At 35.4% G+C, this 14,120-nt stretch overlaps 1 protein-coding gene across 1 annotated transcript in view; it reads right to left on the minus strand.

Annotated features, from left to right (window-relative positions):
* Positions 1-12,750, minus strand: part of SEC14L1 (SEC14 like lipid binding 1) — a 100,449-nt gene extending 87,699 nt beyond the window's left edge. The window contains exons 1-2 of the mRNA XM_051995524.1: positions 12,539-12,750; positions 9,438-9,528 (exon numbers count right to left, since the gene is read on the minus strand). Of these exons, the coding sequence (XP_051851484.1) occupies positions 9,438-9,500 (63 nt within the window). The 5' untranslated portion in view covers positions 9,501-9,528; positions 12,539-12,750. The remainder of the gene's footprint in view (positions 1-9,437; positions 9,529-12,538) is intronic.
* Positions 12,751-14,120: the final 1,370 nt, after the last annotated feature.

Genomic DNA, 14,120 nt, shown 5'->3' on the forward strand with positions numbered 1-14,120 from the left:
TCTGTATTCATCCTTCTGGTCATTCCTTACAGAACAATAATATTCCATAACGTTCATATACCACAATTTACTCAACCATTCTCCAATTGATGGGCATCCATTCATTTTCCAACTTCTAGCCATTACAAACAAGGCTGCCACAAATATTTTGGCACATACAGGTCCCTTTCCCTTCTTTAGTATCTCTTTGGGGTATAAGCCAGTAGAAACACTGCTGGATCAAAGTATATGCACAGTTTGATAACTTTTTTGCTCTAGCCTTTTAAAAGGAAGGTTACTTAGACAAAAATTGTAGTGGGATACAGAAGGAAGCACATAAGCAGGGTAATTTTATTTTTATCATATTTGTTTTAAAGCAAGCTACATGGGATAGAAACAGAAACTTAGGGTCTCACATGCAATCTTTTTTTGGTATTCTATTTTGCTTGTGAAATGCTCATTTGGGAAGACGGCAGTAAATAAGTTTAGAATTTTAAAAAATGTTTTATTAATCTTCCTAACAAGATGGTAAGTTTCCTGAAAGTACTACTATGTTTATACTTAATATATTTATTTTTATCTATCATTATCCATAGGATAGTCCTATGGACAATTTTTGCTGAACTTATTCTCTTACATGTAAAAACAAAATAGTGTTTTTCCCCCTTTGAGGATCTCAACATTGTATATTTCTTTTAAGAATCACTTGACCTCAGCTCCACAATAAGCAAAGATATCTACAAATAATAATGCTACCTATCATCTATTATAATGATAGACCTACATAAATTACAGAGAAAAAAAATGCTAGCAATCTCAACTTCAATAAACAAGTCTCATAAATATGATTTTTACTTTACTGAATTTTTTGGCTGTAACCTTCATTTTGTGAGGACTGTTCTGAGCTATATTCTAAGAATGGAGGAAGCGGGGATGTGACCACCCTATCTCTGATGTAGCTCCATGTAGCTGTGAGCATTATGTCCTGCCAAGGCAACCCTGTGACAATGATGGGGCCACCTCTCTTTTGCATTTCCTATCCTTAAATAAGTGGCCTTGTGAGTATCAAAAGGTATAGAAGTCTGTTATTATAGTGGTGACATGATTCTCCCAACATGACAACACATACACCACTGGCTAACTATAAGGGAAATGTCTGAATCAGAGAGAATGGATTCTGAAAAAGAAAAAACTGGCCACTTCACTGAAAAGCTTTCAACAGCAGAGGGTTTGGAAAGATCAAGGAAGAGGTGAAATGTAAAAATGTCTAATAGTCCTGCAAACTGTGTTATCCCCCAACAACACTTCCTACCAATTGTATTAGTAGATATGTTACTGAATACTGTGCAAATAATTCTGCTGATGTGTAATGTGATTCTTTTTATGATTATAATTATTTAAATTATACCAGTATTATACCCTAGTTTGTAAGATACACTGATACCGTTTTTCCTATTTCTATTTTCAAGAGGCCCTTGCACCAGATAAGTAACATTGTTTGTCACCAAGGTGTTGGTATAATAAACTAGTGTGAAAAAAAGGAAGTTTAATCCTCCTAATTAGAGAAGGTCTGCCTAGTAATAAATACAGTTCACAACAATTTGTTTGGGTTTTGGACATGGATGGTTATTCTAGCCACTACTCACAGCAGCAGTTAGTGTCAGATTATGCCAACATATATATTTACATATATTTTAAGATCTCTGATTACTTACTTTAAAGAGATGCTGATTTAAGGGCTTGATCAATTTCAACTCATTTTAACGATATACAATTAGAGGACTTAGCCTAATCTTTATAAGGGAAAGCTTGCTTTTTAACACTATGGTATAATGGAAACATCACCAACAAAATCAAGAGATGGATAGTTTCAGCTCTGACATTAACACATACTGTCACATGGGCAAGTCACTTTCTCATCTGGATTGTAGTTTCCTCATATGTAAAATGAAACAAGAAATTATGGACACTGACATTTTATGACTTTGTAAAAGATAAAAAGCTTAAACCAACAATTACTTAATTTCTTTACAAATATAAAGAGCTGGAATGTTAGTGATAGAGATACAAGTTTCACTACTCTACTTCCATGTACTGAAATAATGTATTAAGCAAGTGATTAATAAGTGCTTTTTAACTGATTCATTTGTTTGAAATCTCTTTTAAACTATTTATCACCAAAAGGATGCCTAATTCCAAAGATTCAATTGAATTCAATTTTAATGATGAACGGGTTGATTTTAGAAAAGCCTGGAAAGATTTACATGAACTGATGCTGAGTGAAGCAAACAGAACCAAGAAAACATTGTACAAAACACCAAGACTGTGTGATCAACTATGATAGACTTGGTTCTCCTCAGCAATTCAGTGATCCAAGGCAATCCCAATAAACTTTGGATGGAAAATACTATCCACATCCAGAGAGACTTATGGAAACTGAATGTGGATCAACGCACACTATTTTTGCCCTTTTTTTTTCTTGTGGTTTTTCCCTTTTGTTTTGATTTCTTTCTCCCAACCTGACTCATATGGAAATATGTAAAAAAAAAAAAATTAATCTACATATGTAACCTAAAAAAATCATTTTAAAAATTCAATATTAAAAAAACTATTAAGCACCTACTATGTGAGTGCCATGCAAGATATTGCATAAGATTTACAGTTTAGATAAAATATAGATTTTACAGGATTGTAGAGGAATTATATAACCTATAATACAAAACAATACATAAGAAACCCATGAAAGAAATGTTAAAAAAATGTGTCAAGTCAGAGGAGACATGAGAGGGAGGGGAATGATCATCTTTGGGGAGATTACACATGTGAGTTGGGCTTTAAAGGAAAAATAGAAATTAAAGTAGGATCAACAAAGGCATAGTGGTAAGGAAATATAGGATAGGTAGAAGGAACCTTAAGAAGTCAAGGTTGGCTGAGAAATAGTAATGAGATTAAGAATGTATAATATTAAAGTCTTATATGCTAGATTTCAGATTTCAAATTTTACTCAAAGGGCAATCAGGAGTCATTGTAGATGATTCTGAGCAAAGTAGCAGCATGAGTATAAGCAATACTGATCTGGTATTACAGACGGATGAGATGGGAAAGGGAGGGGAAAAAAGAGGAAAGATGAGGGGAGAAGAAATGTTAATTACCATTTCATAAATGACTATTAAGTCTATGATTCTTTTTTACATTAGTGACATAGAAAATTTGTAATAAAGCAATAGCAGAAAATTCTGACCTCAATAATTAACTCAAAACCATATAGAATTTGCCATTTAAGTCATATTTGTACACACACGTACGTACGTACACACACAGGAAAGATTTACACACACACACATACACACACACACACACACACACACACACACGGCATGCATGCACATGCACAAATTGGCAAATTCAATTGGTTAGAAAACTATGAGTCAATTTGGTAAAGGACACAGTTCTATGACGTTCATTACCACTTCTATTCTCGTGGAGTAAGAAGTCACATTGTGGCACAATAGTAGCTCCATACCCTTATCTCATCATTCTAAACAAAGATTATATTCTATCCTGCTTTTAGATGCTGCTTTTCTTCTATGACTGGCATTAACAACTGAATATACTTACTTGTAAATTAAAGATTATATTTTAATTAGAATTATTTCTTAGCAATAGTTGAATCCCTTGAAAATTTTTCTTTATGGTATTAGAAACATATCTAAATAAGAAAAAAGTTTATGTAGATCATACAATTTCTGCTGACCAAATATAAATGAACTATACTCCCATGTTTCATCAAAGTATGGAAGTGCCTCATATTTATGATGATTATGAATGAGTAAGAGCTTATCAGCAGATCAGCAACCAATAATTTGATTATTTTTTGCCACAGTTATTTGTAAAGCCTTACAAAGACACAGAAAAGTTGAAATCCACAGTGACAGAATTATTCACAATTTTTTCAAAGTACCAAATTTAAAATTATTTTGAATCACTTAAAAATGCCACTTTGTAAATTAGAAGCTAAAATGGAGTTTACAAAGATATTTTTAAAATAGTATTGATACATTTTAGTTTGAAAGCAAATAATTTGTGTTAAAAAGTTTAAATTATGGTTTCTTTAAACTGTATCCCAGGAAATAGGCTGAAGAAACATTTAAGATAAATGTTACATAAATTAGTACTTCAAAAAGAAAACACAAATGAATTAAAGAACTGTGAGTCAAATAGCCAAATAGAATCTAACATTCCTTAGAATGCTTTAAAAGTTTTATTATGTGCTGAATGTTGGAGGGTATGTGGGAAAACTCAAGACACTGACACATTGTTGGTGGAATTGTGAATACATCCAGCCTTTCTGGAGAACGATTTGGAACGATGCTCAAAAAGTTATCAAATTGTGCATACTCCTTGACCCAGTAGTGTTACTTACTGGGCTTATATCCCAAAGAGATCTTAAAGGAGAGAAAGGGACCTGTATATGCAAAAATGTTTGTGGCAGCCCTTTTTGTAGTGGTTAGAAACCGGAAATTAAATGGATGCCCATCAATTGGAGAATGGCTGAGTAAACTGTGGTATATGAATGTTATGGAATAATATTGTTCTGTAAGAAATGACCAGCAGGATGATTTCAGAAAGGCCTGGAGAAACTTATATGAACTGATGCTGAGTGAAATGAGCAGGAGATCATTATAAACTTCAATAACAATACTATATGATGATCACTTATGATGGACATGGCTCTCTTCAACAATGAGATGAACCAAATCAGTTCCATTTGTTCAATAATGAAGTGAACCAGCTACACCCAATGAAAGAATTCTGGGAAATGAGTGTGAACCACAACATAGCATTTCCAATCCCTCTGTTTTTGTCCGCTTGCATTTTTGATTTTCTTTTCTTTATTATTAAAAATAAAATAATTGTACCTTATTTCTAAGTCCAATTTTTCTTGTGCAGCAAAATAACTGTATGGATATGTATGATATATTGTATTTAACATATTTAACATGTATTGGTCTACCTGCCATCTGGGGGAGAGGGTGGGAAGGAGGGGAAAAGTTGGAACAGAAGGTTTTGCAAGGGTCAATGCTGAAAAATTATCCATGCATATATCTTGTAAATAAAAAGCTATAATAAAAAACTTTAAAATTTTTAAAAAATTATGATGCAATTAAGAAATGCTATAGTTTGCTAATATATTGAACATCTAAAGTATTAAAATTAAACCAATTTTTACCACCCAAAACTATTTGTTAGGAAATTATTCTCTAAATACACAACCGATTATAAAATGTCAATAGGGTACTTTGCAATTTAGCTATTAATTCTCAAATATGAGCTCTTTCCAGAACATCTCAGTTATTTCCTAGATAATTCTACTCTGGCTCTGCTTTTTGAAAAAAAAAAAATTACTAATGCTAAGAAATATTTTATGAATGTCTTTCTCTCTCCCTTTTCTAAAACACACAGAGATATAACCAATCTCTAAGTTATAAGTTTGTTTCCTAATTTCATCAAGAAAATTAATTTCTATTTTATTACTATCAAGAAAATGAGTGTTTCAGGGATTGTTATTTACATTTTCAACAGGTATGTGTGTGTGTGTGTATGCATGTACATATATATATGAAACAAAATACAAAAGAAAATATAATGCAGATTAAATGATGCATAAGGTTATATATAATTTTATAGTAAATTATAATTTATCAACTTTAATTTGCTGCCCATAAATTCTATTTTACTTGCAAAATGTGTTTTGTACCCCAAATGCCTCCAAACATTGTATAATAATACTTCTAGGAGAGGGTGCTTTCCAATGTTATATTTTGTCAGAAACTTTGTTACAAAAAGTAGAATATAGGAAGATAATGATACATGACAAGATGTCACAGACAGGGAATTAAGGTATGAAAATAATAACATCAAATATCCTGAAAATAAACAATATGCATTTAGGAAGTTAGGAACATAAGGGAAGGGGAGGGATGTAATATATATCAGGGTGAAAATAAGGCGTTGGCCTATCAAGTGATATTAAATGAATAGGAAGAAAAATCAAATGTGAAATTAACTTTTTATGTATGAGATGATCTCAAACCACATGATCATAATGGCTATACATTATAACTGGGTGTAAAAAGATGAGAACAGACAAATTCAAGTAATAAATTTTTGATCCAAACTATCTCACACAAGTTTTCAACAATAAAAAGAATACATACAACTACTTCTTTGCCATATAGCTTTAACAACCTTGTAATTTTTTTTTAATAACTTTTTATTGACAGAACCCATGCCAGGGTAATTTTTTACAGCATTATCCCTTGCACTCATTTCTGTTCCAATTTTTCCCCTCCCTCCCTTCACCCCCTCCCCCAGATGGCAAGCAGTCCTTTACATAAACAACCTTGTAATGTTACAACTAAAAATTAATTTTATTTTAAAATGGACCTCTCTGAATATATTTCACCTAAAGTACTGAAGGCGTAACATATACACGTATCTTTTTCTGAACCGTTACCACCAACATACAAAATTATCTAACTAGAAATATACTGCAATGGGGGATAGAGTAGGAAAGGAACATTTATTAAGAGCTTATTATGTTCCAGGCACTATTACAACAACACTGGGAAGCTGGTGCTATTATTATTCCTGTTTTAAAATTGATGGCACCGAGGCAGAGTTTAAGTGACTTGCCCAGATCACACTGGTAGGAAGAATAAGACTTCATTTGAACTCTACTCTAAGACTAGTGCATAATCCATTGCACTTTCTAAACTGCCTCTGTATACATTATTATGACAGTCAAAATCTTTTTACTATGAATTGTGTGGAAAGGAAGAATATTCTACAACTAAATTGTTATCTGAACAGTTTTATTTACATATAGCATAGATGATATTTAATTGACAAGTATGACATATAGGCTAGAATGATAGTACAGGGTATAAAAAAATTTCTACCATCTTACTACTGTCTTGATGTCCAGCCTTAAGTCTTCAACCATCTATTGGACAATTTGATCCATATTTCTCTTATTCATTTAAAATTCAACATGTCAAAAACTGAATTCATTATCTTTCCCCCAAACTCCTTTCTTCCCAATATTCCTATTATTAAAGGTACCATTATCCACCCAATCATCAAGATTCATAACCTAGCTGTTATCCTCAAATCCTCATTCTTTCACCCACCACCTCCATTATCCTATCTGTTGCCAACTCTTATTGATTCTACTTTTACAATACATCATTTCTGACAATGCTATAACCCTATTGCAGGATCTCATTACTTCAATTGCGGACTATAGCAAGAGATTTCTGTTTGGGTCTCCCTGCCTCAAAGCCTCTCTCCAATCCATCCTACGTTCAGTTGCTAAAGTGACTGATCTTCCACAAGACTGACCATGTCACCATCACCACCATCCCAATTCAATAAATTTTAATGATTCACTACTAATTACAGGACGAAATATAAGATCCTCTGCTTGCCTTTCAAAGCTCTCAAAGCTTACTCCTACATCCCTTTCTAGTCTTTTTACATCTTATTCTCTTCTCCCCTTCAAGTATTTACAACTGATCCAATGACTCTGGCCTTGTTACTGTTTCTTAGACAAAATGCTTCTAACTGTGCATTTTCATTGGCTATACCCCGTTCCTGTAATACTCTCTTTCCTCATTTCAGTCTCCTAGTTTACTCTGACTTCCTTCAAGTCTCAGATAAACAGGTGTTTAATAAGTATTTATTGGTTGACTGAATGCAAGGAGCCTTTCCTAGTCCCCTTTAATACTAATGCCTTTCCTCTGAGATTATTCCTCATTTTCCCTGTTATATATCTTACAGGTATTGTGTTTGTATAGTGACTCCCCCATCTGAATAATAACTCTGTGGAGGCATAACTGTTTTTGCCTTTCTTTGTATCCTCAGCAACTTATCACAGGGAAAAACTTATAGAAAATTGCAGAATTAAAAAAAAAAAAAAACCTATTTATAATTTCATATTAATCTTACCTTATCCTACCATATTGGCAACAAAGTAGTAAACTGAACTTCCACATTATAATTATTATTCATGATAAATGTAATAGGACAAATTCAGATGAATAAAGAGACTAAACTAGATTCAATCCACTTTGAAAAAAGATTGCCCAATATTTATTTCCAATTCTAAAAATGGTAATAGAACAAAAAAGATGTATGTAGCTAACTAAAATCTTTGAATAACCTTAAAACCACATTCTTTTAGCCTTAAGTTGCACCCTCTTTCATCAAAGAATTTATCAGAATACCAATAATTATATTGATTTAACTGAGTTCTTTTTCCAAAAAATGTTTATTTCATTTATTTTTCCTTAAATTCCTCTACAATTCATTTTCTGACATGTTTCCCCTTTGATGAAGCTCCTCAAAAGCTGAAAATCAAACCTGTTTCAGTTCCTTTCTTTTCTTTTTTTGCTGAGGCAATTGGGGTTAAGTGACTTGCCCAGGGTCACATAGCCAGGAAGTATTAAGTGTCTGATATCAGATTTGAATTCAGATCCTCCTGACTTCAGGGCTGGTGCTCTATCATACACTGTGCCACCTAGCTGCCTTCAATTCTTTTCTTAAGAAATTGCTGTGCACAAGATTAATGGCACTGTGGTGACACAATAATGTGCTAGGCTTAGAATTAGGAAGAACAGGATTCAAATTTCAACCCTAACATTTAATAATTATGTGACCTTGAAGTTAATGTGTCTCTGATAACTCTCAAAGACATACAAAGTCGTAAACAAATTGGCTAAGGAGTTTCCCTACACAAATGACATCGTACATGGTAGCTGAGTTTGCAAGGGCAATAACAAAACAATTCCTACCTTCATTCTCAATAAAAAACTTTCTGATTTTCACTAGTTCATATTTGGAAATGATTATTATTTAAGAAAAAAAGTACTTTTCAAAAAGTTATTGGGATAATTAAAGCAAAAACTCAACCCTAAAAGATAAATGCAAAATCCCTCTAAAAGGAATGCTTCTAAAATGTATTTTAATACAAACAAGAAAACAAAATAAGGAAATGTTTTTCATATTCTCTTTTTTTCCCCCCTTTTCTTTTAAAGAAAATATATAGTAGCAATCCTGGGTGAAAAATTATTTAGCAAGCTTCCACTTTAAAAAAAAAAAAAAAAAAAAAACAAGCAATCGTTAAGCAACAAAACAGCAGTATCTTTTTTTAAAATACAATTTCTCAAAATTGTGTCCATTTTCACCAAAAAAAAAAAAATTCTGAGATATTTTAAAAAGCAAGATAATAAAGTAGATTAGCAGAATATAAAAGTATAAAATGACAAATCATGAAGAACAGGAGGCAAAGATAATTATTTTAAAAGGCATTATATATAAATTATCAAATTTGCAAAAACAACAAAAACACTTTTTTTAAATCCAAAAAAAACTGAGTAACAAATTAAAGTACTTACAGCCATTATTAACTCAAAGGGGTGTTTATACACCCGCACTGGGGATTGGTATTTTTGCACCATGATTGTAATGTTTTAGCAATCTTCAAACCTGCAAAACACATACAAAAACACACCATGATGGGAGAAAAAAGGTTTTTTATCTTTGTACATTACATTCCCATTACTCCCCCCATAATAGAAAAACAAGGATTTCAAACTAATAAAGGAAAGAAAATATAGAATCAGCTGAATTTTTAGTAGATTTTAAGAAAAGGTAATTGGATAATTTTTTTTAACATGAAAACAAGAGTGGAGAAAAAGGCAACCTAACCTTGCTAGAGTTTACAATCCTAGATTCTACTACAAAGTCAGGCTAATATCTTTATCTAGGAAAGAAAATTTATATTATTTTAATACATGAAAAAATTAGTTTATTCACCAAATATTAAGTGGGAGGAAAACACAAAGAGATAAAAATTTAAAGAAAAAAAATCACACAATTCAAATTAAGCACTCAAGTAAAATATTGACTACATCTGAATTTTGGCAAATAAATTTTAATTTCCAATTTGTTCTATCATTTTAAGATTTATCTTCACAAAGCTAAAGGAAAGTTTCTCAGACCTATTCCTAACCAAGTAATTAATGATCTGTAATGTACAAAAATAAAAGAAAAGTTTGTACTGAAAAGAATCCTTTTATAATGTAGATAACCATTCTCTAGCTTGTTGGATGAATGCCAATATAAATTTTTCTGAAAACAGACTTGTGTTCCTCAAACACAGAACTACAGAGCTGGAGAACAGAAAGATCTCTGATGACATCTAGTAAAACACCTTCATTTCACATAAGGCAGTTGAAATCTAGGGAGACAGAATATAGGTATCCTCCCTAAGGAGGTTAAACAGCAAGTTGGGGTGATGAAAGGAGAAAGTTATGAATAAAAGGAAAAAGGACCAGAATCAGGTTCTTCTGATTACATTTCAGTGCTTTCTCAGTTAACTGTTGCTTTGTGAAACCAGATATTTCTTCTTCCAAACTGGTATTTCCTTTTTTATTTAAGTTAATAATTAAAGTAATAACATCAAAACTAACTGACAAATATGTGCTCAATAATAAAGGAAATATACAGATGAAAAACAGCAGATGACAGGTAACACTTTAGTGTTAGAATCCAATTGTGAAAAAAAACTGAAAAATTTCTATAGTTTTAATAAGCATTTTATCATTTAGTCTTATACTGTTAGCATTTCAGTGAAAAGGATGTTTTTACTTAGTTTCATTTTTTTCCTTGTTTCTTTTTAAGCAGAAACTAAATTGATGTTCTATAAGACCCTTTTCCAAGCCCTCTTAACTCTAGTGTTATTTATTCTGTATATAGCTTGTTTTGTATGTATTGCTTGTAGTGTCCCCCATTATATCTAAGCTATTAGAGAGTAGGACTTTTACCTCTTTTTGCATTCTCAGGACATGGTGTCTGCAACACCTTAATGTTTATTGATTGATTTTAGTACAGTTTATTGGTTTTTGTCACTATCATGGCCCAAACTCCAGGATTTTAACTCTAAAACTTCTATGGGGTATATTACAATCCAGCATTTAATCTGGAAAAAATAAATCATAAATATCTTTAGTTTACCACCTACTGTTAAGGGAGTTGACATATAAAAGGGAACAAATCTTTGGGAGTGTGGATTAAGTTTTTAAAGAAACTTTTAACAGCCATTTGCTTTAGTGAATTATTTGCTTTTTGAGCTACTATTGCTCATCAGATTTCTTAGAAAATCTGCTCAACTTTCTATCTGAGAAAATGGTAGAAATGGGATGTTTGGGGCCAAAAACTTGTTCCCAAAGAGAACCTTATTACGAAGGCAAGTGACATCCTTTGTTGGGCTGCTTCTACGGTAATACGTTCTCTTAAAAATAAATCACAGATAACTTTTAAAGAGATAAAAAAAAAAAAAAAAATGAAGAGACCAAGTTACTCAGTTTAAAAGAGAAGCCCAAAAAGGAGGGCAAGGTTTACTCCTACTAAAGAAAACTTCATCTACTGAATAACAGATGAGAAAAACCCAGAAAGTGAGCAATAAGTGCCAGAACCCCCAAAATCAAACCCCTTAAAAAAGAAGTGAGGAAAGGTTAAAGACATTTGAGGGCGAGAGTGGTACCAAAAGGATTTGGGAAAATACGAAAAAAATGTAGGAAGTACTGTCAAAGGCAGACATGATTTATCTCTGGAGAGATTGTGAAAGTAACCAGAAGTGGATGAAGACCTAGGGGTCCTCGAAGACTCAGCCATCCCGGAAGAAATGAGGAAGTAACTAGGGGCTAAACCCTGAATAGAATACTGAGAGATGGAAGCTAGGTGAGAGAGGGGTTAAGGAAATTGAAGGGTGACTGAGATTAGGGTGGTGATGAGAAAACCAAGGCTCAAAAGTTAAAGAGAGCATGACTCCAGGCGGAGGAAGAAAGGGGGTGTGATGAGAAGGGGGAGAACACGACAATTTGGAAAGAAAGATAAGCAGGACCCAAAGAAGGGAAAGCAAAAGGAGAGAAGGAAAAGGGTAGGGGTCTTTGGGAAGGAAAAGATTTCATAAGTGAAGACAGAATCGTAACATTATGTTTTTTGGGGGGAGGGAAGGAGGGGGGGTTAGGACGTAAATGGAGAGGTTATAAATCTTCCCCACCCTCGGCCTGGGAGAAATGGCCTAAGGGAAGGAAGCTAGACTAGGGCCTGGGGAAAGGCGAAATGCAGCCGCAAGAGATCCAGGACCCGTCAGCTTAAGAGGGAAGGGGTGCGGATGACCTGAAAGGAGAACCCCTGTTCCAGGGATTCAGAATCAGATCTTGAAGGTCAGGCAGGACCTATAAGCCTGGAGGGGCTTAATTAAGGGACGCGGATTCCTGGCTCCTTGAGGAGGAGACGGTTGGCACCTAGCTGACAGAGGACAGGAAGCAGTCCCCAAAAGAAGGCTGGGACACGGAAGGAGCCCTCGGGAGCGGGAGATCGGGAGAGCCCAAAGTCACCCTCCCGCCAGCTTGCCGGCAGTCCCGCCATCCCGCCGGCTTTGGAAGGCCGAGAATGCGCACAATGCCCGCCCTCCAGGACGCGCGCCTACCTCCTGTCAGAAAGGCCGGGTTCGGAGCAGAGGGCGGCGGGAGGCGCTCATCCCGGCGGCTCCGGCGGTGTTGGAGTCGCTGCTGCTGCTGCTGCACTACTAGTCTGGCTTCTGCTTCTAATGCTACCGCTACTGATGAAGCAGCTCTTCGGACCGCTGGTTCCGGGGAGTGGGCTGGGGAAGGGGAGGAGGAACAGGGAGAAGAGAAGAGAAGGGACGGGTGGTTGTTACGGGTGACGGAGAGGGCGGGGCCCAGGCGGCCGAAACAGGCGCACATGCGCAGCTGAGGCAGAAGTGGGCGTAAGCTGCGGGGACGACGGTTGCTAGGGTATAGAAGGTGGAGGGAGGGAAACTAGTTAGGGAGGGGGAGGGTCAATGAGAACGACCTGGGCTGAACCTCAGTTGCGCAAGCGTGAAATGGGGTATAAGAGGGGTGGAGAGCGCGCTCGCGTGGCATTGCGAGTAACGTCACAGCTCCGCCCATTTTATTTGTCGGCGTTCCAGGGGGTGGGGTTAGAAAAAGGACCTGAAGTTTGGGAATTTGAGGACCCGGATGCAGTTGGGATAAAAGGGGCCTTAAGGCTTCTGGAGGACTAGAAGATCTTAGTGCGGAAATTAATGAATGACAGATTTGTTTTTATTGACTTTGTCAAGTTCACTCGTACTGGCTGTGCTTCTGAATTTCTCCGTCTTATTTCTTTACTTTTTTGATTGATGTTCATAAGGCTTCCTTTACTTCTTCAGTATTTCCGCCTTTTATTACTTGTATGATTTAGGGCCTCCTTTTTTCTATAGTGAAGGAGTTAAAGAGTCTATGATCTCTAAGACCTAACTTCTAAATCGAGGATTATAGTGAGATTTTTTTTCCCCTCCATGTGGAGAAAGTCCTACACCTTTCTCTTAGGGTGCCCAGGCTATTTTATGCTCTGGAATTTGGAAGAGCCCTAGGATGGCTAGGACCGGCAAATGACTTCAGAGATGGACGATTGAGATGGACTTCAACCAGAAGTCCCTGCCTCTACTCTCTCCACTCAGCTGCCAAAGTGATTTTCCTTAAAGCGCAGTTCTGACACCATGCGATATCCCCCTCTCCCCCAGTAAACCCCAGCTCCCTACTACCTCGAAAAATCAAATCGAAAATTCTCTTTGGGGTACTTAAAGCCCTTCATAATCTGGCCCCTCCTAGTCTTCTTACATTTTATTCCCTTCCAAGTACTTCGCATCTAGTTTAACCGGGATTCTTGTCATTTTTCAAACAGAACATCATCTCCAGGCTCCGTGACTGTACTTTTCCACTGCCTGTCCAGTTCCCTTCCTCACTCGGCCTCCTGACTTTGCTGGCTTCTTGGAAGCCTCAGCTCAGTCTGCTGGAGTCTTTTCCTGGATGGAACCCACGCCCTAACCCCACCATATTGCTAGTACCTTCTCTCTGAGAATATATATTCTAGCTCCTTGTGAGCAAGTACTATGTTTTTGCCTTTCTTTGTATCCCCAACCTTAGAACAAGACCTGGCATATAATAGCAAGACCCAGTTGCACTTTTTTTTTTTTTGGGGGGGGGGGGAGGGGGAAACATAAAGAC

Source organism: Antechinus flavipes, chromosome 4 (genome assembly GCF_016432865.1).
Source record: "Antechinus flavipes isolate AdamAnt ecotype Samford, QLD, Australia chromosome 4, AdamAnt_v2, whole genome shotgun sequence".
In the NCBI taxonomy this organism is placed as follows: Eukaryota; Metazoa; Chordata; class Mammalia; order Dasyuromorphia; family Dasyuridae; genus Antechinus; species Antechinus flavipes.